Raw genomic sequence first — 25,915 nt, 5'->3', positions numbered from 1 at the left:
TTAATAAAACCGGGAATGTGGGCTGAATCAACTCAACCAATCATGTTCCGTGTTCCACAGCAGGTGCCATTTGCACTCACCATTTCCCTCATCTTCTGTTAGTCTCGTACCGTCATTGGAGCCTCCTACGGATGTTGTGACCCCCCCCCCCCCCCCCTGGAGTGCGCTAGTCTCTTCCTGCTGCCAGCCTCTTTTCTGTACCTCGCTCCCATCTATGGTCCCCTCATGTGACTTTCTGGACCCACTCCCACCAAACAAACCTACTCCACTCCATACCTGCATCAATAGCCTACACAATTACCAAAATCAAAAATCAAATCTGCATGCTTCATTTACACCCCACTGCCACCGCACATACCCTCTATGCTTTTACATCCTACTCCCTCTCGCCAAAAGAGGTTCCACACAGCCTAATGCGCCGTTTCCATGACTGCCATCATATTGCTAGGTATTTCTTTTTTCAAATTATTTTGCTCTTAATATTTTGAATGTTACAAAGGGGTAAAAATAAACCCCAAGGTGGCAGGCTGTACCAGCAGGTAAGAGCTCTTAATCCTCCGTAATGGCCCATGCCGCTATAAGGCCATTACTTCAGACTGGAGCTGCTACTGGACACGATATAGGGTTTATCACTAGATTACAACCAACACATGGATCTCAAGTGTAACATTCTTGTGGAGGGATTATAACCACTGAATCTGCAAAGATCTGAAGCTTTTTTTTTTTTCTTTTCGGAGGCACTCAATTCTATTGGCATTGGGGTACACAGATGTTGAAAATGGACACCTAGAAGATTCGTCTCAGAGACCTCCAATAAAGCAGATCCAACAACTCTGGTGAAACGGCCTAATTCTGGTCCTGACAAACTCGGCAAAGGGTACATCTGCCAATGAGGTCACATGAACCTCCATTGCTGAAACCTACAAAGCTGTAAACCAGGATCTGATCAGAGTGATCCACCATCTCCAGAATTGTGACAATTATTTGCAAAGGTGGAAACGCTATCTCAACCGATGTGCCTAAACTAGTTCCCAGACATTTGATCTTATGTACTGGAGAGAGGTTAGACTTCTCATGTATTGCAAATACCAAGATAAATGGTCACCAACTATTTAACACTCCAAAGAAGTAGCTGCCTTCTGGGGATTACAAGGTAGATGGCAGAGCATTGTCAAATATTGTCCAAACGCTAGTTCTACAGATAAACCAGCCAAGGGAGAAACCAATTCAGCTGCTTATAATACAAGTGGATGGCCTGCATTGCGAGCAAGCTGTTGACTGGTCTGGCACCTCGCTGCTCAACTGCACCATCTCGATATGCCTACCTGCATCCCCTTGACCTCCACCACCTCACATGATAGGTTATTTATAACGCGCTTAATACCCAGAGGTTTCTAAACGCGGACCCGGGGATCGAACCCGTGTTGCCCCGTGTGGTCTTGCTTCCAAGGCGAGCACGTTGCCGCTGAGCTATCCTCCCGAGATATGCCCTGACCCCAAATTGAAAGTTTTTACCAACCCGGCACCTTTCTGGGATCTGTGTCTCTGTCCAGCTCTGGGCATGGAAATGGAAGCAACGCCAAGCCCCTTTTGCCTTTTCTATGACAACTTACTTGTCTGGAGGTTTTAATTCGGTTTAAACAGAAAAAAACTGCACACTAAAGAAACCAAATTCCATAACAGCCAAGGAAATTAACGGAGGGTGCCAATGGCCAGGATTCCAGATGCAGTGTTCCATAATTGGTGGTAACAGCCAGAGGTTTGGGTTAATGCCTCTCACTATGCTGGTTAACGTGGGCCATTACCACCAAGTATGTCCCTCTGCCTCTAGCATGATTCCCAAGAATACTAATCCTATTCAACTGTGGAAGCAGGAACTTGTAGTGGAAGGGCATTGCCTATTGTGGGTTCTTCTGACAATTCATCGAATTTAGTATGAATTCCAATTGAATGTCCACATCTAGCAGCTGGTGAAAGCTCAACACATTTATGCTTTGGCTTAGTTCCTGGTGCTCACTATATTGTTTATTCATTTGCCTAATGCAGTCTTGACAGGTCTTCCACAACTTCCTCTCACTCGAGTATCCTGCATGCTGCAGCCAATTTGTTGACCGGAGTTAGTATCACAACAGTGCATAGATAACCATTGGCACTATGGGAATGGCTAATAAAAAAATATCAGGTCTTGTTGGGGAACGTGGGAGGAGTCAACGGATTTGGCTTCAGGTACTGAGGCTCTGTATGTAATCGGATCCTTTATATTAAAAAAAAGAAATAAATAAAAAATAAATGCACTTCAGGAATCACTGACCATCTAGTTCAGCCGACAGACAGCTGCGAGAACTCTCGCAGACCTATCTTTTTACAAATATTTAAGCACATGGTTATGGGCCTCATTGTCTGGGACTTCAAATTTTTCCATTTTGGTGGCGGTTTTTATTTCTGTAAAATCTACTCGGAACACTGTGAAAGAGCCTTATAAACTTTCCTCGGTATAATGGGACAAGGGGTTCTTCATCCCACTCATTCAAGAAGTGAATGAGTGGGATGCTACAGAAATAAAGATGAAGGTCTTTATCACCGACAGTAGGAAGACACAAAACCCTCCAGTCATGTCATCTTAGGGGGCCGATCCATCTTTTTGGCTAGTGACAACAACATATCTGCACATGCAGTAAACATGGTGCATGGAACAAAGACATGTTTTACCAATGCGGTGAGCACCCCATGTCTCACTTGAAATTACACAACACATTGTGTCACTTTACATTTATAGTCCAGATTTCTTGATCATATATTCTTAAAACATGCATTTCTATAAATACACGAAATACTTAAAAACGTACAGTCCCACGAAGTAGCAGATTCGTTAAATTGTAGGTTTTAGGATTAGTAGAACACTAGATAAATTTCCATCAATGCTCAATATTGGATTTACAGCTCCAATCTAAAAGCCAGTGCTTTTTTTTTTTTTTCCAATAAAGCACAGAGTGCATCATTTACTTAATCTAATAGAATCTTCAGCATTGCTCCTCGGACCACATACATGGCTTAACATTACATTTTAGGCACATCAGTGTTCATAATGGTTTTCCATACCTGACACTAGGTAGAACAGACAAACTGAGAAGTCTACCGTCCACCCCGCCTCCAAGTCAATAAGCACAGCAAATATCTATTCTAGCATCATATGGATGTTCCCATTCGATCCTTTAACATTAACAAAGAGTCTTTCGTATAGGTCTACTTTAAATCCAACATAAGCCTATCATCTTTGCACCAAAAACAACGAGTTGGCAGAGCTGGTGATCCATTAATGCCCTGAACAGCAGCCAGAGGCCTTGAAAGTATTTTCCAGAGAAGGTGCATGTATGGTGCACTGGATGCTACAGAGCGACGCGAGTGTCCAGCGTACTTTACATGTTCATAGTACTACTGGCAGTATTTAGTTCTGCTACCCATCTGGCAGAAGTTAAAAAGGTGGAAACGGACAGCTTATTTTGGACAAAGCAATACACATTACAAACAATTATAGAGATGCACATTAATAATACTCACCAAAAAGTTTTTCAACTGGTTTTGTTGTATGTGCTCCATTGCCAATCCAATATTTGATTTTTTCAATGTTCAGACTGACAAGCTTTTCATTGTGCTGGTTAGGTAGCGGATCATAGGACCCCAACTGTTCTAAATGCTTGCTGTCTCGACCACGCTTGTTAAATGCTGCCACAATACGATAGAAAGGCCTATTGGTGCAGCCACTTAGTGACAACCGGATAACAACATGTCCTTTATGATAATGTTTCAAAAGCAGAGGTGCTAAAGAGAAACAAACAGTTAGCTCAGTTTGATTCACAATTTTTGAGAAGATAGAAAAGATAAACAGAAACAGAACAAGACAGTTACTTCCTGTACTATCCCACTAGTTCCTAATTGTTAGTGTCATTCTTAGGTTTTGGGTGTCTCTTCAGTAGACAGGGCCAGAATGTGGGTGCGACTGCCCAGTTTCAAGCCTATTCCATCCAGGAGTTTGAACAGATTAAAGCCAGGTAAAACAGAGGATTGCCAGTTGGATGGACGTTATGTTATGTTAAAGGATATTTATACTGCGCACTATCACCACCGGAGTGGTCTCCTGGCGAAATCCAGGGGTTGAAGGACAGTACAACAATCGCAACAGTGGGCAACCTTTTCCCTACTGATACATCATTTAACCAATGAATTCCTACATGTGCCAATATTTTCCATGCATGTATTACAACATTGACATAGGAAGATGGCATAGCTCACGTGAATAACAGACAACTTGGATAAAAAGATCAAAATACTACTCTTGATTACATTATTAAAAAAACATGTATGCAAACCATTTCAAAACTAATCACTAACCAATTCATATTAGTTCCATCATTCAACATTTTAGACCACCAATCAAATCTCTCCTTGGTTTTGTTATTCTGCACAGTTAGTCACTACATCAACAGCATATGTGCAGTGTACAACAAAGCAGTGCATTTTGTTTTCATACACAAAAGGGTTTGTGCTAAAACAGAATTCCGATATAGTCATATGTCACCTATACACAATGTGTCTGTCAGACCATGACTGTTTAAGACTTCAGGGAAATGTAATTTGTCTGTCTATTTTCAAATCCAACATGAGAAATCTTCTGTACAGTTGGGCACTGGAGTCTTCAGTCTGTGCATCACAGAAATACACTAAACTATTGCACGTATAAAAGTATCATCAGACTTCAAAATATGCACTCGCTACTGGCTAGTGATAATTTACTCTTTGGCGGATAAGAAATGGTGTGCTGTGTATAGGTTGATAATTTGGAGGGGGGGGAGGGAGGAGTGACTTTATGCTTAGCTAGTATCTTGCAACTTGATATTTTGTATCCCTGTTCTTGTAGTGCTGTTATATTTATGAATACTTTACTTTGATTCATGGTTAGGCTTCTTGTTGATTAGAATCTTTCCTAAACAAATTAGAACTTTTTTTCTGCTAATTCTGGCTGAAATAACACAGAATTGCTTTGATTCGAGTGCATGTGACTACCACCCAACAATACTCTACTCATACCACTTTTACCTTTCTTATTCTAAAGTGGATTCATTCTAAATTACTAGCCTTTTATTCTGTGCGTTTCTCAAATTGTTTGGATTGTATATTTTAACGAAAATTCTTGTATCTCGTAGTAGTTTGCCATGCTGCCTTTAATATTAATGGGAAAGTATGATTATAGTAATTCATAAAATCAGTGAGATACTACATCTTACTTTAAATATGGTGTACTACCGGAAAAAGCTTTCCCGTTGGGAGCTTACTTTCAAGCAACAATTGCTGAGACTGCCCCTGCGTGGTAGCGGTTCACGGTATAAATCAGCATAACATGCACCCATTTCCTCATCCTTGTTTTAATTCTTGTGAAACATTTTGTTTTTTGTCTACTTTTTTTTTTTTTTAATAACCAGATTAAAAACATTCACTGCCATGTGCTTTTACTTCCACATGCACGTTCTGTCGTTTACTTGTGCTCGAAATATGGAACTGTTTAAAGTATAAGTGCATCACATTTTCAATAGCATTCTCACTCATCGGGCAGCTACTTTGTTCATTCCAAGAATGTTTGGTGCTGGCAACTGTAAAATGCTGAATCTAAAACAGTGATATATTTCATAGGCTGAGGAAATTAATCAATATATGAATTATCACCTTCAGACAGTCTATGGTCGATGTATCCAAGACCAGAGTTAAAATTCGACGCATCAGTTATAGTTTCCTCGTAAAAGGAGAGTAGTACAAGTCTTAATTCTTCTTACTGCTACCGAACAGCCCGCTGGGGTCATCCCACAAGTTTTAGATTAAGCTCAATTTTTTACATGGTTGATCCACTCCTTCTACCTCCATCTGGACTCGGGAAGTGATATGGTTCTAACCCTTCCTGCCTCCACAATCTTAGCCAGTACCTGAAAGGGTTATATGCTGCCAAAGCGCCCACAGGAAGAATGTCATGTTCAAGATAGATTTAAGATGAAGGGGCACTTTGCATTAATAGTAACAATTTCTTAAGAAACCTACGTTCACAAGAAGTTAATTTTACTAAGACAACATTCCCCACAACTCTTGAGCCATATAGAGCTGACTGGTTCAATCAAGAGCAGTGGATACTTCTTCACTGCCAGGTCTTACAAAAAAGGAACCAATGGCCTCATTGTATTTTTCCATATTAATAATTAACTTTTCCATTTGTGGAGTCCAGCTCCCGGACTTGTGGAACCTAGTTCCAAGATAATCAAAATGCGGGACTTGTTCTAGTGGGACATCATTTACTCTGAGAAACAAGGACCTTTATTTGGACAACTGGGGCTTAAGAATCATAATTTTAGATTTTTCAATATTCCGCTCCAAATATAGATCTCTGCATTTAGATGCAAAATTTGAGAGGGACTTTTCCAGACTTGTTGACAAGATCACTGCATCGTAGAAAAGTGCCAAATACTTGACTAATCCCATTCTTTCAACAGTCCTGGTACTCCAATAAAACATCAATGATCTCTTGAACATAAATATTAACCAGAAGGGGTGCCAGGACACAACCCTGTCTCACGCCCCTACACACATCAAATACTCTCGTTTGTTCTGACCCCACCCCCCCTCATCCCCAAACCAAAGCATGCCTTGGCTTGGTTTTGAGAATATAATGTAGATATAAATCGAAATTAACTCTGGGGGAGCATGAAGAGACGAAAGAATTCACCATAGGGTGATGCGAGACTGAATCAAACGCTGTTTTTAAGTCTAGAAAAGCAACATATAATTTCATCTTAAATAAAACTGTATATCTCTGAATCAAAAGAAAAAAAGTAGAAAATATTGGTCCTGAAAGCGACCAGGAACAACCTTAGCAAAAACGTCACCTGCCTCATCCAAAAGTGAAATAGGACGATAATTGCACCATGAAGATGGAATCATACAGATCGAAGGATGGTGTTAGAAACTTTAGAGAACCGGGACGCACACAGCTTCCTCATCCTTGTATAAATCAGTGGGAAATGAGTCGGGGCCCGCAGCTTTATCGCTTTTCAATGATCTAAGGGCTGCTAGCACTATCTAATCCAATTGCACTTCTTCATAGGGCTTATAAAGTTCAGAAAAATTGGATCGCCATGCATCTGCCATACTACAGTATTGCAGAATGATCCTCATTCAACTCTTTGTTCGACATTTTCCAAAAGAGAATATTGTCCCCTTGTTCGAGGGCATTAAGCAAAGCGAGCTCTTTTTCATGAGCAAAATTAAACTTTTGTAATCTGCTCTCAAGAGGCGCAGTTTAACCTTATCCACTGCAATGCAAGATTTAACACAGGATACAATCTTCCCTTTAGCAACAGTGCACACTCTACTATACCAGCCAGATTTTACCAACGCCCTCCTAACTGTTGCTAAGGGGGGGGGGGCAGAGAAATATGAATTGGATTGAGCTCAATATTTTCAAATTCAGAGAACTCTTTAGAGTCTGGGCAATCATCTCTACAAATGTTAGACAAATTACTTAAAATTGAGCGATACATATCAGATTTCAGATCGTGTTCAATTACCCCTGCCCATTTTACCTGTTTTAATGCATGACCGTGTGCAGCAAGATGTTGGGATGTGTTCTTTAAAGACTCAGAAGTCAACTCTCGATTAGTGAGAATAGTTACAGAGGGTGATGGTCACTGTGTATCCTTTCACAGATCTCAAAGTCAGCGACATTGTCCCATTTATCGCCCAAAACAAATATATAGTCAATCAGTGAAGAACCAGAGGGAGCAGTGAATGACGTCTTGGCTGATTGATCCTTTGGGAATCTCCCATTACAAACTTAAATTATGTAGCGTTCTAGCCACATCTAAGGGATGGGTTAGGATGTGGGGCGTTCACTTACGGTATGCCCCAAGCTACATCCTGATATTCCCAAAAGGTCCAATAAATTGTGTAGTGGTTCGATCTGCATATTTAAAATCACCTGCAACTACAATGTGACAATTTCTATGTTTTCCCATGGAGTCGAATATGTCAGAAAGTACATTTATGGTTGACAAGCCCCGAGAACCTGCAGGTCTATTATATATGTTAAATAACCACAATTGTTAATCCACCTCTGCTGTGATTGAAAGAAACCGTAGAGCTAAAGAATCATGAGAGCAGTCTACCACTTTGCACCTTAAGGTGGAATCTAACCAGATCAGCAGACCACCACTGGGCCTGCCTTTAGGGCCTTTGGCCGCAGGGACAAAAAAGGACTTTACCCCGGAAACAAAACAGGAACCATAGCCCAAGATTCTTGAAACCGTATGATATGAGGATTTCTTTTAAAAAATGCACCAGTCAGGGACATCTAACAATCTACTCAGACCTGCAACATTCCAAGACCACATTCTGTGCACCGCATCGCCAACTACATGACAACCTCCCTCATGTAGTCAATCTACATCACATTTACCCCTTCCTGCTCAGCTGCACCAGGCTGTGCCAAGTAAGCCACACCCAAACCCGCCTTAATTTTTCCTTCACACATGATGGGCAATTGCTTAGGGTGGGCCAAAATCGATTGAAAGTAATCGGGGGCTCCGAGTGTTATTCTAACATGAGATGGTCATTATACCCTACGATCAATGCTTAAAATACCTTCAACAAAGTCCCAAGAATTCAGGGTAATCTTAATGTATTCCAAGTATTGGGAATAAAAGCCCTGGCACATTCAGCAATGTCATCCCTGATTATTGCTAAACAGCACCCAACATGGCAGAATCAATAAAGGCATTTATTTTTAAGACCGTCTTGGTTTTCATTACTGTTGGAAGACAAACGAGGTAATGTATACATTATTACAGCAGGGTTATTCCTTTCCTTGACAGTATCAGAGTTCCTTACAATTCAAGACGTATCCATACCCTTCCCAAAGGCGTTGCATTAGCACCAGATAAGGTGTTCTACTATACCCGGACCAATTGAGCAGGTTCTGCTGCGTTACTACTGGTATAGCGAATAGGGAAGGGATGCGAAACTGATTGCAAAGGATTACATTTCTTTGAATTTCTTAATTTGATCTAATACAGCACCACATGAAGGAGTCTTGGCATTTTGAACTGAGGAAGAGCCCCTACACTTTGGGGCATCCATATTGTGGCTAGGTTGTGCTAGATGTCGTGCAGCAAGAGATCACCTTCTCCGTTACATCCTTAATTTCATGAAGCAACTCTGAGCCAGAAATCGATTTTATCGAAAATGAAGCCTTTTAAAATAGAGTGTTCAGCGTCTAGTGTTGATTCGCACTCTCGATTGGTTCGAGTGTCAGTCTCGATAATTTCGGGGCACGAGACAGAGCCATACCCTTTGCGTTCCATTAGAATTGCCCCCATACATTTTAGCTTGCCCTTTGTAACTCGCCCCCTTTGTTGCAAACACCACGGGAGACAGGTTTAAACAGAGGGGAGCAAACAGATTTGATGGTGGCTCTCGCGGATTAACTTCAAATGCTTCTCTCAGGAATTGCCTCCACATCTCAGCCAGCCTCTGCAACAGCCTTATCTGTTAAGTGATCTTCTGCGCCACCATTATTAGCAGAATTGTCAGCATGAGCACCCACCCCATGGCAATGTACTTCAATAATGTTAGAGACAGTAGAACCAGTTTCTGCCCTTCTACTTTTACAGTATCTTTTGACCAGGAGGCTAGAATTCGTTCCTCCCTTCTGCCGAGGTTTTGGGTTTGTTAAAGGGGGGGGGGGGCGGGAAGAGGGGGACGGGGGATACATTTTTCAAAAAATTAGATCTAATAGGTTCCTTGGGTGGGCCCTCTGTTGGGGGGGGAGGGGTGGGGGAGGATCATGGTGGGTTGAAACTATATCATTGTCAAGGATAGTGACACAATTTGATTCAGAACAGAAATGTGAGGAATGGACTGCGGTTCACCCCTTTTTTGGGCCTTCCACGGTTAAGCTTTTTAGTCGAGTTCTCTAATCCATCAATATAGTGAAGAAGGTCCTTAATTTCTGTGATAAGAAGGTTGACATCTTTGATTGGTTTTAAGCATTCTAGAGATTTTGTTTTTACCAGCTCCAAGAGATAAGGCTGTTTCGGCTTTCATTTTCACCATAGTTAAATCACTTAAATAGGCTGCACATCGCTTTCAGTCACTGTTGATTAAAACAAAAAGGTGGCTTCAAGCATTATGCCGAGCCTCTAGACAGAAATGTTACAAAGCAGGGTTTGTATGCACCGTCAAAGTGCATACTAAGCAAAATTTAGGGACCGTTCCCCATGTACCATGCATACACAGTAACCGCTTCTTCTACAAGAATGGCAGAGAGTGCCATGAGGGGGCAATTCACAGCACACGTATAATCATACCCCTCAAATCGCACACTTTTGGCAGGTGAGCCCCACCACTCTAGCAGCTCTCACCGCAAAACTCCCTACATGCCCATAGGAATCAATGGGCTTTCACACCCCCCATACTAAATCGGGTGTTTTTCACCCGCCCAAGGGCCATGAATGGTTGAGAGCCATGTACTGTATATACAGTCCAATACTAACCAGCTCATTGTTCAAGGGCCCATACGTTAGAATGTAAGCATGAGAATGAATCTAAGAGCAGGGCATCACTGCTGCAGTCCCCGGCCACACCATGAAAAAAAGCAGGAGGGCTCAACCGCAAGGGCGAACTGTCTGCCCTATTCAAGGTTGCTTGTGCGGACGCTGGTGGGAGGGGGGGGGGGTGATCTCCTCAGGCAAACTGCTCTCAGATTAGCAGTGTGCAGCTGAGCTGCAACAAAAACCAGCAGGGGGGCTTAATCGCCCAGGTTTCCATTTTTTATAATGGTCTGTAAACTGCTTTAGCGAAAGCACTTTAGAGGATCCAATAAAATACCAAATTAAAAACTCACAAAACCATGTAGCAAATCTAACAATCGAAAAGCATCAAGTGCTCTATGATAAAGGTTAACATTCAACCCGTCTCCTTAATCTCAAAATACCAAAAGTGCTCATTGGACACAACAGTTCCTGTGACCATGTGAGACAAATGGCATTTAGCTGCTTGGGTTGGAAAGACTAACTCCATAGTGCGAATAAACACGAAATACAGATAGCATTTCTCAAGCATAAATAGGGAAACTTCCCGTCTGTCCTCACGGGAGACTGGGCCCACTACTCAACAGCTAATACTTTCCCTTGGGGAGCTCCACAAAAAGTGGCAGTAAAAGCCACCTTGACAGTAAAAGCCCATTGACACACCGGAAGCCATAAAACAGACAATGCAAATTTTGAAATTAAGATTCGATGAGCAAGAGCTAAAACCAGCTCTCGGGTGTAAGGCATCACCCAGTAAGCAGGAGCTACCAGTGGGGAAACCAGAGCGAGTAAACAGTGCACTGCAAATCTAATTTCCACATTTTGACCATTATATTTAAAAGTATTCTAGATGCGTCTTAATTCTTCATTATTTACATTCTCAAACATTCCAAGTTATCCTCATATAACTGTCATTTAGCATGTTTCTAAGACACCAGTTGTCCCAGGGAGCCAAAAGTTAGCTTCTGGTAATTATTTCGTTTTAAGCTAAGTGCAGCACTAAACAGGTAAAACTCGCAAACGTGAAACAAAAACAAGCATTCTTAATGCAAACAGTTTGGGCTTTCGTGTAGGTATTGGAAAGGCTCTTCCCAGGCACGGCTGTAGTGGTATTAAATGGCCATTGATGTGTACAGAAGTGCTTAGACCCTCCCCCCTCAAACTGAATGTAGTGGAGATAGCCCCCCTAACCGCCCAAAAAAACTGAATTTAGATAACTTAGTGGGGTGATCAATGCCTTCAAATGTTGTAGAAATAAGAATTATAGTGCTTTGCAGCAAAGCGCTTTAAAACCAATTCATGTTTAGAAGTTCAGAATGTTTTAAACGATAGACCGCTTGTTTAGTAAAATACACTTAGCATGTACTACTTAACAACTAGACTTCAACCGGACCAGGTATCAAAATATGGCCGGAAAAAGGGTGATCCACCATTTTGTGATAAGTCAGGCAATTCCTAAAATGGTGGATTGCTGCGAGTCATGATGACACCAGTGGAGATCTTTTTTTATAAGGAGTTCATGTAAAGGACAAAAGGAGGGGGCAAGGAGTGGGTAAAACCGGTTTAGACCAGGTCGAGTGGCAGATAGGCCAGCAAATCAAATAGGGAGAAGGACAGCACATTGATCATGCCATGTAAAATTTATGAATCACCGGCAGGAAGGGGTCGTCTTTATGACCAAACCATTACCTAACCTCCCTAAGACTGTATATAAGGGTGAGAGAACCAAGTGATTTAGAGCAGAGTTCCTGAGAGGTCCCTGGTGTATAATGTGCATTTCCTGCTGGAAGATAATAAAAACTGGGTGACTTCTGAAACGTGCCAGAGTGTCCTGTTTGCTCCACAGTGTCTCTTCCTGATCCCAAGAAATGCCAGGCCCAAAGAGTGGGGGTGGTTGGACCATCCAGAACAGATGGTAGCAGGTGCAAAATTGTGTCAGTAACTGGGTTTCAAACAGCAATGCCCGGCAAATGCCCAATGCCTATACACAAGCTAAAACTCTCGTTTTTAACATGACTTCTGTGAAGGACATGCATAATGCTTATAGAGAGTATGAAGGCAGACCAGCTGAAGACATTTTTTATTACACCAGTTGCAGGTTTATAGCTCAAAATAAATCGAACTCTCAGAAGACTACACTGGAATTGCCTGCCAGTGTTTTTTCAAAGCAAAGTTTGATGGCTAAGTCTTGATTAAAGCAAGCTCAAAGAGTTCCCATGAGGAGGTGTTTTAGGTGGGGACGGGCAGGAACTGGGTGGTTTGAGGTTGATAGAAGAATGGATAGAAACAAAGGCAATATTCCAGTACAAACAATTTGGATTCATAAAGCGAATGTTGTCAGAGTTGGGAGGAGTTATGTTTTCACTTCAAGAAAACTCATGTCAAAGGAGCATTTTTCTTACATATGTGGCAAGCATAGACCTATCCCAAACATTTGATAGGGTGAACAGGTCTTTACTATGGTCAAAAATGTTGATACTTAGAATGCCTGGGAACATATGGTCTCTCCTTATCTTGCATGAGGGATCTGTGATTAATGTCTGATTGAATCAGGAAGGCAAATTATCTGTTCCAATAAGCACATGGAATGGTCTGAGAAAGGGCTGCATCTTCGGCCCTACACCATTTAATCTATTTGTATTTGATGTGGGGACCCCTTTGGACCTAGCTTCGTTTAGCTCACCTCAAATAAAAGGGGTAAAATTAAATTGATGGCCCTATGCGGACGACTTCCTTCCGATAGATAGAACACAGATAGGATTACAATTAATGATAAATAAATTTAAATATATTGATACGAATGGCTTAAGTATAAACGAAAAGAAATCCATCATTCTTATTCTGGGAGCAAGTAAAAAAAATCTATAAGATTCAGTTGGTACTTAAAAAACTACAAACTAGAAATTAGACGAACATTTGTGTATTTGGGTTATCCCATGTATGCAAATATAAAAATGTGCATACTGGAATGTTTTGGAACAACGATTGACCACACTGACAGCACAAACTAAAACAATTGAAATAATGTACTGTAAATTCTCTATGTTACCTCTGATACGTTTCCATACCCCGAAAGTTATTCCCAAACTCAGTTGTGGTCTAGAATTCTTTCCAAAATGTGTAGAAGTAAGTATTGCTAAGATCGAAGCAAATTTTGGAGAAGCATACTGTATTATCTTCCAAAATGTATCCCAATGTCAGCTATTAGGTAGGAACTAGGCTTACAATCCTTAAAGAGTGTAATAGAATGGAAAAAAATGGCCCCACTAAGAAAATTGTTATTGGGATCAGGAAATAACATATGTGATCTTGGGCCTACAACTGAGAATGGGTAAAACTCTTACTATCTATGTATGATAGCACTAGAAGGCTACTTGACAAAATTGGTGCAGATGTTGAACTTCTCATTAAGAATCCAATGCAAGTAAAAAGTCAAATTAGATGGGCTGAAACTAATGAGAACTTAAAGAGCACTTCCCTGTATTGTCAATTGGTATCTGACTGTAAGCAGGTGGGTTCCTTGGAACCGTATCTAAATATATTTCCTGACAGAAAAGGGAGGTTATGCAGTTCTGCTTTAATGTATTGCCTATCGGGCAAATTCAAGAAATTAGAGATAAAATGGGAAAGGGCATGTGCCCTGTCGCTTCTGTAAAAGCACTATGGTAAAAGAAACATTAAGACATCTATTATTAGAATGTGAGTCCATTTGTGAGGAACGTGAAACTTATTTCGGAATATTTGCGTCAAACAGAAAGATTTTCCAGAGGTAATTGGTGGAATATGATGCATGGGAAACAGATTTCTTTAAGAATAGCAATTTTACGATTTTTAATCAAATGTTTGTGTTCTCATAATTCAAAAATGATTTTATTTCAAGACTTGTTTTAAGATTTTTTTTAAATGATGTAATGTAATGATGCAATAATGTAATTGGGAAACAGGAGTGTGTTTTCATTATATATATTTGTATTAAAAACATTTTTGTAAAGGTTTTCTAAAAACTAAAATAAAAACTAAAAAAAAAAATTAGCATGGGCAGTCAACGAGCGGGCAAATTATCACACACCTACAAGCTGTGTCCCCCCTCATATGCCATTTTTTCCTATCTGTACGCCAAGGCAACAGTTTCATCTTATAGGTCGCTTGCTAACAAGTCACTGGGTGTCATGAAGAATCTACTGTAAATTGAGCTGCACAAGTCACCCGAAGAGAAAAAGTAAAACGATTTTGCATACGGATGATACACAGGGAGAGGAAAGTACAGCTGTGCAGGTGAGCAAACTTTCGGATTACAGGTTATGATTTAAGTTTATATTGAAACGCTTTGGGAACCGGCACCCTGTAATTACCAATAAGTGGCTGACAGTATGGTTAGGCCCTTAATTATTTAATGAAATCTCCTACCGTGGCAAGGAACATCCCTTCACCTTGTTTAGTGAAAATATGAACTAGAAAAAAATATATATATTAAACTTGATATACTTACACAGAAAAACCATATTTGCTTCTTCAGAAAGCCTGAAAAAGACAAGAGTACAAATAAATTCCATGTAGCAGCAATTTTCCCACAGCAATCATACAAAAGTACTACGCCTTGGTTCACCAACTCAGGTAGCACGGTTCTTCACAGCAGTTTGTTAACTGAAATGGAAAACTATCAAGTTCCACAAATTAGCCCTTAATTCTAGCAGTGTCAGCACGACTTAATTGGGGGGCGGGTGGACATAGAGGAGGGTGAAGAGAAATCCTTTAAAGGCCAGAGGATAGTAGACCATTATACACCAGCAAGTAGCTGTCTTCTTTCCAATGTATTTTAGATTCCCAAACAAAACACTACACCTTTGTGATGCGTCATTGATAGTCTTTATAATGATTAGCTAAATCTGATGGAGCTGGTCACCGTTTCGCCACAGCATCACTTTATTTAAAGCTTTCATAGAAATGTTCAACTAAAACCAAAATAACAAACTTACAATGTTTCTTTTTTTGTGACCATCATGTCCCACAGAGTTCATTCCGTGCAATAAGGTATAGATTTTTCACAGCATCACATTTGCTTAGAACATAGTTTGAGGAATCATGATCAGATGGCCTTGTGGACACCACTTTCAACACTTTTTTCCCCCAGTGAGTTTGCCAGCAGTTATAGTAAAGACCCAGAAGTTACCACATCTCTCAATCGATAGGGAATATCACTTTGTGTCCCGGCAAGCCAATCACTGTACTAATAGGCAAATGGCCTTAGAGAAAGGTTTGTTACCCCACTAACTTTACTGTATGTAAAAAAATTGATTCCGACTGATACAAAAAAGCATTTTTGGTCATTCATCTTTGTAGCCAGGTAAACGCATGTATATTGCAGCCACCAAATAGAGTATGAAAAATCTATGAAAAGACATATAAAGCTGTGTTCCAAGTGGGAGCAGAGATAATGATAGAGAACCTGATGAACGCTCAACAAGTTTCCTGCACCCAAACCTGCTTTCTGAACATTTATTATCAAAAAGATTATTAAATTATGTGCATCAAAAGTTGGAGAACCAACGTTCAACTCAAGAGAGCCCACCCTTCTCACTCTTCAGACTCCAAATTATTACATTTACTGAAACTTGGAAACAACTTCATAAATGAGGCTTGTGAACAGGAGCCCTCAGAGAATGGTCATCCGAAAGGGTTGCTGGAAACCCCTAACGCGACCAGAAACCATTCGTACATCCTGCTGGTCGAATGATGGGGCTGCTAGCCTCCTCTTTCATGATATGGCATTTAGAACGCACCTATACACACAAGTGGCCGTTCGTTAAATACATCACAAACCCAATGGTCGAACCGAAGATTTAATATCTGTCAAAGGAGGTTTTGCACGTTCCCTCAGTGGACCGTGTGCTTTTTAGTTTATCTTTGAAAAGTTTAACAACCCTGGTCTCCATCGGCTTACCAAACATTGGTATTCCAATCTATTGTGCGAGTGGGGGATCTCAGCCACAGAAGCATCCAGAGGTAATGCAGAAACACCAACCCCATAACATGCTTGGGTTGAAATGGGCATCATTTGGCCAAGCACATGGAGTAGCACAGAACTTTCAGTACCGTCATTTAACGCTATACGAGGTCCAGAAAAATCAGACAAGGCTGCACCACATAACTGGTGTAAGCAGTGGCTCTTAATGCCAAATGAGCCCCCGCAAAGATACGTCAATGCAAACTTCCCTTTCCAGTTGACTGGATACCTTTGGGAGGCATTATACGTAGACGTGGATGGCTTGTACGTCAGGTTACACAGTAGGGTATTAGCCAGCATTGCTTGCTCCTGAGCCATTAGCAGCGCATTGTTTTTCTGCAAATAAAATACAACAGAAAAAAAGAGGCAGGCAAAGAAGGGGGCGCTATAATAGAGTACTATGCCTCAAGGCACTCATGGAATCCAAAATGTGATGGGCAAATTAGGGGAGAAGCGCTTGACAGCATGCTTTCTCCCTTCTGTCCTGCAGATGCAAGGGTGAGAGGCGCCAGACACAATGCAAAGGAGAAAAGCGGGTGCCAGGTAGCCCCTCTTCTATCCAGTGATAGTCGCCAGGGGGCGATATTCCCCCAAATTTGCACTCCAAAGAAAGTCTAGCACTTTCCCCAATTATTCTACAACTGGAGTACATAATAGAAGGCCAACAAGGACATCTGAGATGAACTTTTAATGCTTCGCCCTCAAGATGCAAAAACCAAAATCTTGCACGACTGAAGACATTTCTTTTTTTAAAAACAAACAAAAAAAACATTCCAAACCAAAAACACTTATCAATAGAATCTTCAATGCATCACAGATATTCGACCAGTTCACGAACTACCAAAATATCTCACAATCTTTCCAGATGCCAACAACAGATCAACGTTCCTGAGAATTCGACTAAACATGGATACCCACAAGATCAAATCTCGCCATTGCCAGGCAGATACCTTTCGTGGATCAAAAGTGCCGATTCTGCAAGGTTCGAAACATACCGGAAACCCTATATCACCTTGTGATGGAATGCCAGTCACTTTCTGTCCAACAGGAACAATTTGGCAGCTTTTTCAAACTCTCAGCGCAGCAAATGGGAACAGAGGAAGATGGTCCACGCTACTGAGCGGTCAAAAGAATAATTACACTTACACAATCGCTTTATTTCTTCAATCAATCAATTCTTGAACTTAACAAATGGAGGCAATGAGTCACCATAACCCTCGAACTCTGATAAAGTCTCTCTATAAATGGAAAAGTTTACAATCAAACTACAACATTTTAATAATAAAAAAATAATAATAATAGAAAAGTATACCGAGACTAGAATATGTGGGGGAGGCTTTGAAGGGGTACAGGAAAATAAAGTTGCCTACCTGGCGACCTTATGACATGGAACCCCTTCTGCACCCTCAAGGACCTTATAGGGGATGCTGCATAGTTGGTGGGCCTCATGTGGGCTGGGTTTTGGGTAGCTACCGTCAACCCAGACAAGGGAGTAAAAAGGCAAGGGGCTCCAGAGGCGATATGGCTTTGGGAAAAGGGAACACAGTACTCAAGTTCTCCATGTGAGCAGACAGCACCAAGCACTCACTATTAAACCTTCACAAAATTGGGCCACTCAATTCCCACAACGTATAAATATCTGAAAGCTCTGGATCGAAGCCATTCTCCACTGCACCAGGTCATGGAATGGTGGCCCCCTGGAAGGCTACAGGTGGGTGCCCAAGAGCAGCCCAGCAAGATCATTGGCACAAAAAGAGGGAGCAGGATCATCTAAGCTAAAAATCATACCTGCCTAGAATCCTACAAAGCCTGATGTTCGTGAAGGAAGTGCAGGACTTGCTCATAGAATGTTCACTGCTTGAGAAATTAGTCAGGAGTATAGTTGAAAATGTTTTTTGCATGCATGCATAGGAGCTATGACGCCCTGTATAGCACTGGCAGCTAGGGGAAAAGTCTTTCTGATCGCCAGGCTGGGTGATGCAAGCGTGGAAGGAAGGAGGCAGCGGAAGGGCAAGCGTGGGTACACCACATCCTTTCATAGAGTTAATACAGTTCTTACTGGCTGAAGCAGAATGTATTCCTCAATGGACGACTCTGGTCCTTGGGACACTAGGTTGAGCTGCTTTCTTCTGCTTGAGTGGCAGAACATAATGGAACACTGGTTTCTTTTTCACAACATTGTTGTATATGAACTAGGAGGTAAACTGATTTTCTGTTGGTTTGCACACTCTGGTTCGCTATTGTGAAGTTATTTCCCTGTGCGGTTTGATGTGCGCTGGAGACTTTGATTATATGTCCCCAATGCTTTCATCGTACTGGACCGGTTGATCTCTTGGCGTTTTCTGCTCTAGCATGCCCCTGCATAGGTTCCACACTTCAACCCTTTCTGTGATGACCAAATTGTTGATGGCATCTATCACTTCGTTAGGAGTACCAATGACATGTAATTTTCGTTTCATGGTAGTCCGATTTTTACTTTGTCTCCCAGGACAATGTCTCTTGACGTTACTACATTAGTTTTGTTGAACCAGTCGGTTTTGCTTGAGCCCTTCAAACTTTTAGTTGTACCTCAGACTTGTCGTACACTAGGTTGTTGCGTTGGAGTCCTAAGTTTAGTATGGACCATGTGCTGTGAGACAGGCATGGTATCAAGAGAGATACAGACTCAAAAGTAACAGTTTGAAAACATTTATTTAATAAAAGTTCCAGGGTTGGTGTAATACCCAACTGGCCCCAACTCTATAAAAAGGGATTGTTTTTTAATTTAATTTTTTTTACGACTCCCAGTTCATACAAACTTTTGTCTTTCCATCATTGTCACAATTTATCAACTGTCAGATGTTATTCATACAAAAGGACAAAATGGAGAAGGAAGGAAAAAAAAAAATAAAAAAAACCCCTCCACTCATCCAGAGTTAATTCAATATAAATACTTTGCCCATAAACCTTGTCAAAGCAATTATCAGTGATACATTTCCACTTGTTAAAAGCCGGAGCCACCATTCTTCTCTCGTAAGAGCGTGTCTGACTTCAATAAACCTTCCAATACGTTTAGTTCTCACACGTGAGGGAAGCACACAACAATGTTACACGTTTCGAGTTCCTCGTCCCCAATACAAAATCAACATTTCTGGTCTAGATCATCTAGAGTCTTATATACCACTAAAATGTGTTTAATCGAGAGAACATTTAGTCTGAACCTCATGAATCTGTCGCTCATTAATAAACAAGGAGATTTAATTAAGTTGTTTGGCAGGCAGTTGTAATTTTTGGATTCGGTTTCCGGAATAAAAAAAAAAATAAAAAAAAAAAAAAAGCCAATAATTATTTTTTGTTGCATTTGTCAAAATCCAATCTTGCTGCCAAAGCCTGTTCTTTATAAAACATGGGTTCGTCGTCAGCGTCTCACAGTTGGTGCCCAATTGCTCTAGAAAAGTTACACCTTGTTGGCAGCATCTGTCAACTAAAAATCCTTCCAGCTCAGCCCATGTTTTACACAGAGTGGACAGGAGTGCCTCTGCCCCGTATGTCAGTATGGTCATCACCTTCATTTTTGTAAAAAGACAGGACTGGTAGATCAAGAATTTGCAATATTTACCATAAATTACTGACCCTTGAGCCGTCTGACCTTTCATCATGCCTTGTAGGTCTCTACAACATCATTAATACTCGAGCTCATGTCTGTTCCAAGGTATAGTATAGAGGCAGCCACCTTTAGGTGGAAATTACCCAAGTAACACTTGAACTCTTGTTTCTTCCGTGTGCCACCTTTAGATCCCAGCACCCGAAGATTTTAAGGCATTTATCTCAAGACCATTGTTAATCATATATTCTTGCAATGCTATCGTTCTGCGTAAGAGACCTATAGACCAAGTTGTCTGCGAAAAGGAACAAAGCCAGATCTTGATTACCAATCTTGGGTGGAAAGGCTCTTAGAGTTAGTGTCTGCAAGTTCCAACAAAAATAAAATAAAGAGGGTAGGTGCCAATGAACATCCCGGTTCTAATCCTCTAGGTGAGATGTACTTATCACCCTACTCAAGATACCATTAGAATTCAAATCTAATCTGACCATTTGTATTGCTATATAGTGAATTCATGGCCTCCAGGAAATCCGCAAGGCCTGCCCAGACCCTCAATTTCTACCAAAGCAATTCTCTATCCAAACTGTTGAATGCCTTCTTTAAATTGACAAAGGCCAAACATGTTTTATAATTGTTTTTATAGGATTTCCATTTTAAGACGTTCAAGAGGAACAGGCTCAATTCAGTCCCCACCCCTCTTGTGAACCATGTTTGCCTGGGATCGCTTCTACCCATCATTTTAATCCACGTCTGTAAATGAGTCAAAAGCATAGCTGTGAACACCTTGCCCAGGACATCAAGAAGGGCTATAGGGCGGTAGTTGGAAGGATCCACCCTATCGCCCCCTCTTGAAAAATCGGGACCACGATCACTACTCTCCATGACTCAGTGATTATTCCCATTTTCATTATCTGAGCAAAAGGTTTATCAATAAAAGGAATCCAAATTTCTGTTTTTGAAAAAAAGATTTCAATCATTTTATTGTTGGTAACACAGTCTGGTCCAGGAGCCCTTGATTAATCCGCCTTTCTGATCAAGAAACCTAAAATCGGAAGCATCATACTGGATCGACCAAGGGACAACTGGCCCCACTGGTAAAGACATGTTGGGTTACCCTCAGACACAAATACATTTTCGAAGAAAGACCCAATCATTCTCGGGTTACTGCATTAGCTAGAATTGCTAACTGGCCAGTGTTTGTATTATTAATCATCTGCAGGTTAAACGGGCATCTTCATCTCCAATAGCATTCAGCATAAGCCTACAGCACTCGACCAATGCGCCACCAAACAGCATTTGTTGAGAAAACTTTACAAAGTTGTCCCCCTCACATTTCTGAACCCTCAATCTCCATACTTGCAAGAGAAGGGTTTTGTCAGAGAAGCAGTAATCTTATGAAGTGAACATGTGGGGACCAGAGATGACTTAGATTGAATATGCAGTTAGAATATTATGGTGTATAAGTTCATCCATAGGCACATAAACACTTCGATGATTTCATCCTGATTTGGCCACAGTTTTTCTGGTTTGCAGTGTTTGAATTTTGCTTAAGTTCTGGGGTGTTCGGATGACCAAGACAAGAGAGGGGAGGAAGCGAACCATGTCGAGCAGATGGCATAGAAGACCAAATGGTCTCTGGAGGAGAGGACTGAATGAATTGCCATTAGGCTGGGTTTCATGGCCAGATGGATGTGAAGATACAAACTTCCTGAGAACACAAAGCCTTGGTATTGAATGACCAGTGGGATTTGGTTATGCTGCAAGGGTCGAATTGGGGACAGGTAATAAATGCATGAAATGGATACTCAAAAAGGCAGAGCTGGACTAGTGTTTTATGGTTACATCTGGATCCTCAGGAAGATTAGCATATATTATGCTAGAGAGGCCATATGATTGAAGATGGAAGTCGCAGGAGGTGACGCGAAGGAATGCTGAAGGGGCAGTTTGGGACGCCATCTTGTCTGGGCGATAAGGAGGTTATTGTGCGACGAAAGGAGAAATGGTCACGGTTTACTCCCCTCCCTCTAATTTAGGAAATCTTGTGAGACCATGCACATCACATACTGGGTTAAAATGTGTAATGAGGGGGCGCGGAGCATGCAAGTCGTGTAAGGCTTGCACTCCTCCTGCCTCGCAGGGCCTAGTGTGTCCTAATCCCTGGCCGGGATTTTTGCATCGAAGCCAGAGAGGACTTGCACCCTGGGCGCTCAACCCTACCGAGGCCGCTGACCAAGGGACCAACCCAGCACAGCCCCGAGAGGAACGCCGAAGACAGCGGGCTCCCCGCATGTCACACCTGGCCGTGCAATTGCCCCCCCCGCCCCCTGTTGACCGGGGTGGGGCCCAAGGTGTTGGGGACCACCCCCCGGGGATGGGACCCAAGGTGTTGGGGACCCCCCCACCCACAAAACATGCCTAGAGGACCGGCGCAGGTGGTGACACCCCTGCGCCCACAGCTCCGGACGAGTGGCGCAGTGTGCCAAGCTTAGCCCCCGACGAAGACTCACAGGGGCTGGCGGCGGAGGAAAGCACCATCCGAGCCCCCCCCACCTCGTGCCCAGACCTGGGTGGCCCCTACAGGAGATCCACAGTGACGCCGGCAAGCTGATCCACCGGGCACGGGGGACCCCGTAGGCATCCCGTACTGCGGCGCAGTTGTCCCCCCCCTCCCCTCAGAACAACATCTAGGGAATCGCCGCCCACGCTCCAACGGTTGGGGCCTATGACTGGAGGAGGACGCCCAGCCCCTCGGCTCACAACGGAGTGAGGAGGCCAGTGGAGCCATACTTGCGCGTTGGCTCCAGTGAGGAGGAACCTCCAGCGGCCCTCACCTGGGATACAACCCCTCCTCTGGCTCCCCCTAAAAAAATTAAAATAAATCAATTAAAAAAAATAGAAAAAAGGAACAAGGCGGCTCTCACCGCTCCAGCGGTACTACCTCTCCCCCTGCCTATATTACAGAGGCCCTCAAAACCAAGCAGGCCTCAGCCTCATTTTTTGGAGGCCCCACAGGCCCCCCCAGCACCAGACCAAGGCCTCTGGCCAGATACTTGACACCCCGGCAATGTAGAGGGGCTGGGGTCACCCCACCAAACTCTGATCCCTACGGGCCCGCCCTGCTAGAGGCTCTACACCAAGAGGCACCGAAAAGAGCGAAATCCTGGAGCGGCCCCCAGCCACCGGGGCAATCTCTTCCCACCAACGCTTTCGCCGCTCAAAAACCGCTCCGTGTGAGGCCCACGGAGCCACCATGCCCTCAGGCGGTGACCCCCCCGCCCCCTCCGCAGTGCTAACGAAGGATGACCTCAAGGACATCCTTCAGGAAATCAAGGCTATTCGCATCGATATACAGGCTTCTATAGTGGACCTCAGAGGAAGAGTGGACACTCTGGAAGAAGAAAATGGAGGGAATGGAAAATAACCATCTCCAGACAGATCTGTTAGATATGAAATATGAGGCGAGGCTAACAGACCTTCTAATAAAGAGAGGAGGATATAACTTTGAAGATGGACGATTTAGAAAATAGGGAGCGCAGAAATAACCTACGCATAATGGGGGTCACCCAGGAAAGAGGGGAGGCGGCCGATGTGGGGAGGAAGGTTCAAGGTCTGATTAACCAACTCTTTACACTAGAAGGGGGCAAGGAGTTCCAGCTTGAAAGAGCACATCGAGGTGGGGGAGGCGGAGGATGGGGCCCAAGGTCCATAGTGGTGCGTTTCCTCCGGTATAGAGAAAAAAATGGAGGGCCTGGAGAAAGCAAAAAGGCTTGAGAGCTTCATCTTTGAAGGAGAAACAATCAGGATCTACCAAGACCCCTCTACCCTCACGCTCACCAGCAGAAGGGATTGTCGCCCACTCACCCAGTGGCTCACCAGCCAGGACATAAGGTACAGATGGTCGTTCCCATTCGCCCTCTCTTTCGAGTGATCTGGTGTAGACTACAGGGTGACCAGCGGCAAAGAAGCCACACAAGTCCTCCAGGTGCTCAAGAGCGACACTCCAGAGGGAGGGAACGAAGAAGGCACACAAGCAGGGCCTGAACCTCGGAGACAACCAGAGGGACCCAGGTCCACAAAGAAGACGACAAAGGGCAGAAGAAAATTCAGGAAACCAAACACCCCCGACGTCAGAGACAGGGGAGGTCTAGGCGAACAATGACTTACCTTCAGGGAATGCAAGAACACCAGTTTGACAATCCCAGCCGGGGACCAAGAGTTCTTTGAGAGACCTGCAGGGTACGGACACTCACTCATCCTGGTGGCTTGCGTCCCGTAATGGGGAAGGGAGGGCGTTGGGGCTAGACGCCCTCGGGCCCAGACCAAATCCAGTTCCAAAAAGGGAACAGGGCAACTCCCCCAGGAACGGGGAAAAGATGAACGCAAGGCAAAGAACCAATGATACACGATGAGAGAAAGGGCCGGGATGAGTCCCTTAGAATACGCTCCCTCAACGTTAAGGGGCTTAACTCCCCCAACAAAGCGCTCCCTTCTGGGGAGGGAAATGAAAAATGCGAGAGCTGATATTCTCTTTGTACAAGAAACCAGAACAGTCAGGGGGGAGGAGAGGGCGATCCCGGGATCCCATGTGGGCCAGACCTTCTGGGCATCCGGCCACGTCAAGAGGGGGGAGGGAGGGTGTCGGAATAGTGCTGCACAGGCATCATAAACTGACCGAGGTATCCCAATGGGGAAGGGAAGAGGAGAGCCATGGTAGTATCAGACAACCTACATAACTCCAGAATCACCCTTGCAGTCATATATTGCCCCAACGTGGGGCATATGGGATTTATCCAAGAAGTCCTTGCGGAGGTGTTGGCCAGAGCGGAAGGGCTCCTCCTTCTGGGGGGTGACTTCAACATGTGGGCGGATCGGGAGTTGGACCATAGTGGTAAGGCTATCCCACCAGGCAGTGGAGGGGTGGGACCTAATGTGGGAGAAGGGTCTGGTGGACATATGGAGGGAGCTCCAGCCAATGGAGAGGGGGGGGGGGGCTACACCTTCTACGCCACAGCCCATGGCACGAGGACTAGAATAGACCATCTTTATATGGGAAATCAGTACATGAGCAGAATACAGGCCTTGGCGATCCGCCCAGTTAGTTGGTCAGACCATGATCTGGTCTGGTCCGACATTAGTATATTGGGCCTAAAACCCAGGAATTCCCTATGGAGATGTAACGACTTCCTCCTTAGGGATGCGGTCTTTAAAGAGGAGATGACAGCGGCGATCAAAGAATACTTTGAGCTAAATGATACTGGAGAAGTCGACCGGGGGAGAGTATGGGAGGCGGCGAAGGCTGATCAGCGAAGGGGGCTCCAAAAAGAGCGAGAGGCTCGTGGCTCACAGGCTGAGGTCTGAGATTCTCGTACTGGAGAGGTCTGAGGGGGAGGCGGAGAGGGATCTGGGTACAGCAAGAGGGAAGAGACAAGACCTGAGGGAACTAGAGATGGGCAGAATTGTGGCAGTTCTCCAACACTTATGCCAAAGATATTATGAAAAAGGCGATAAGGCGGACGCTATGTTAGCAGCCAAACTCCGAGGTAAACGGACTGAGAGATGGGCGACTAGAATTGTGAGCGGGGATGAGGGGGACGCTCAGATCCCGACGGCATAGCCAAAGGTTTTGCAGGCTTCTACGAAACCCTGTATGGGAAAGACAGGGGGCGGGGGGGTCGGGGCAGAGAAGGAAACACTTGATGCATACCT

General features: G+C 43.3%; 1 protein-coding gene across 2 annotated transcripts in view; it reads right to left on the bottom strand.

The window, feature by feature from the left end:
- Positions 1–25,915, bottom strand: part of MRPS16 (mitochondrial ribosomal protein S16) — a 67,298-nt gene that overhangs the window by 27,955 nt on the left and 13,428 nt on the right. For both annotated transcript variants that reach the window (XM_069610909.1, XM_069610910.1), the window contains exons 2-3: positions 15,112–15,143; positions 3,559–3,819 (exon numbers count right to left, since the gene is read on the bottom strand). In XM_069610909.1, the coding sequence (XP_069467010.1) occupies positions 3,559–3,819; positions 15,112–15,124 (274 nt within the window). In that variant the 5' untranslated portion in view covers positions 15,125–15,143. The remainder of the gene's footprint in view (positions 1–3,558; positions 3,820–15,111; positions 15,144–25,915) is intronic.

Source organism: Ambystoma mexicanum, chromosome 8 (genome assembly GCF_040938575.1).
Source record: "Ambystoma mexicanum isolate Mex_15411 chromosome 8, UKY_AmexF1_1, whole genome shotgun sequence".
Lineage (NCBI taxonomy): Eukaryota > Metazoa > Chordata > Amphibia > Caudata > Ambystomatidae > Ambystoma > Ambystoma mexicanum.
This window is presented reverse-complemented; position numbering and strand designations above follow the sequence as displayed.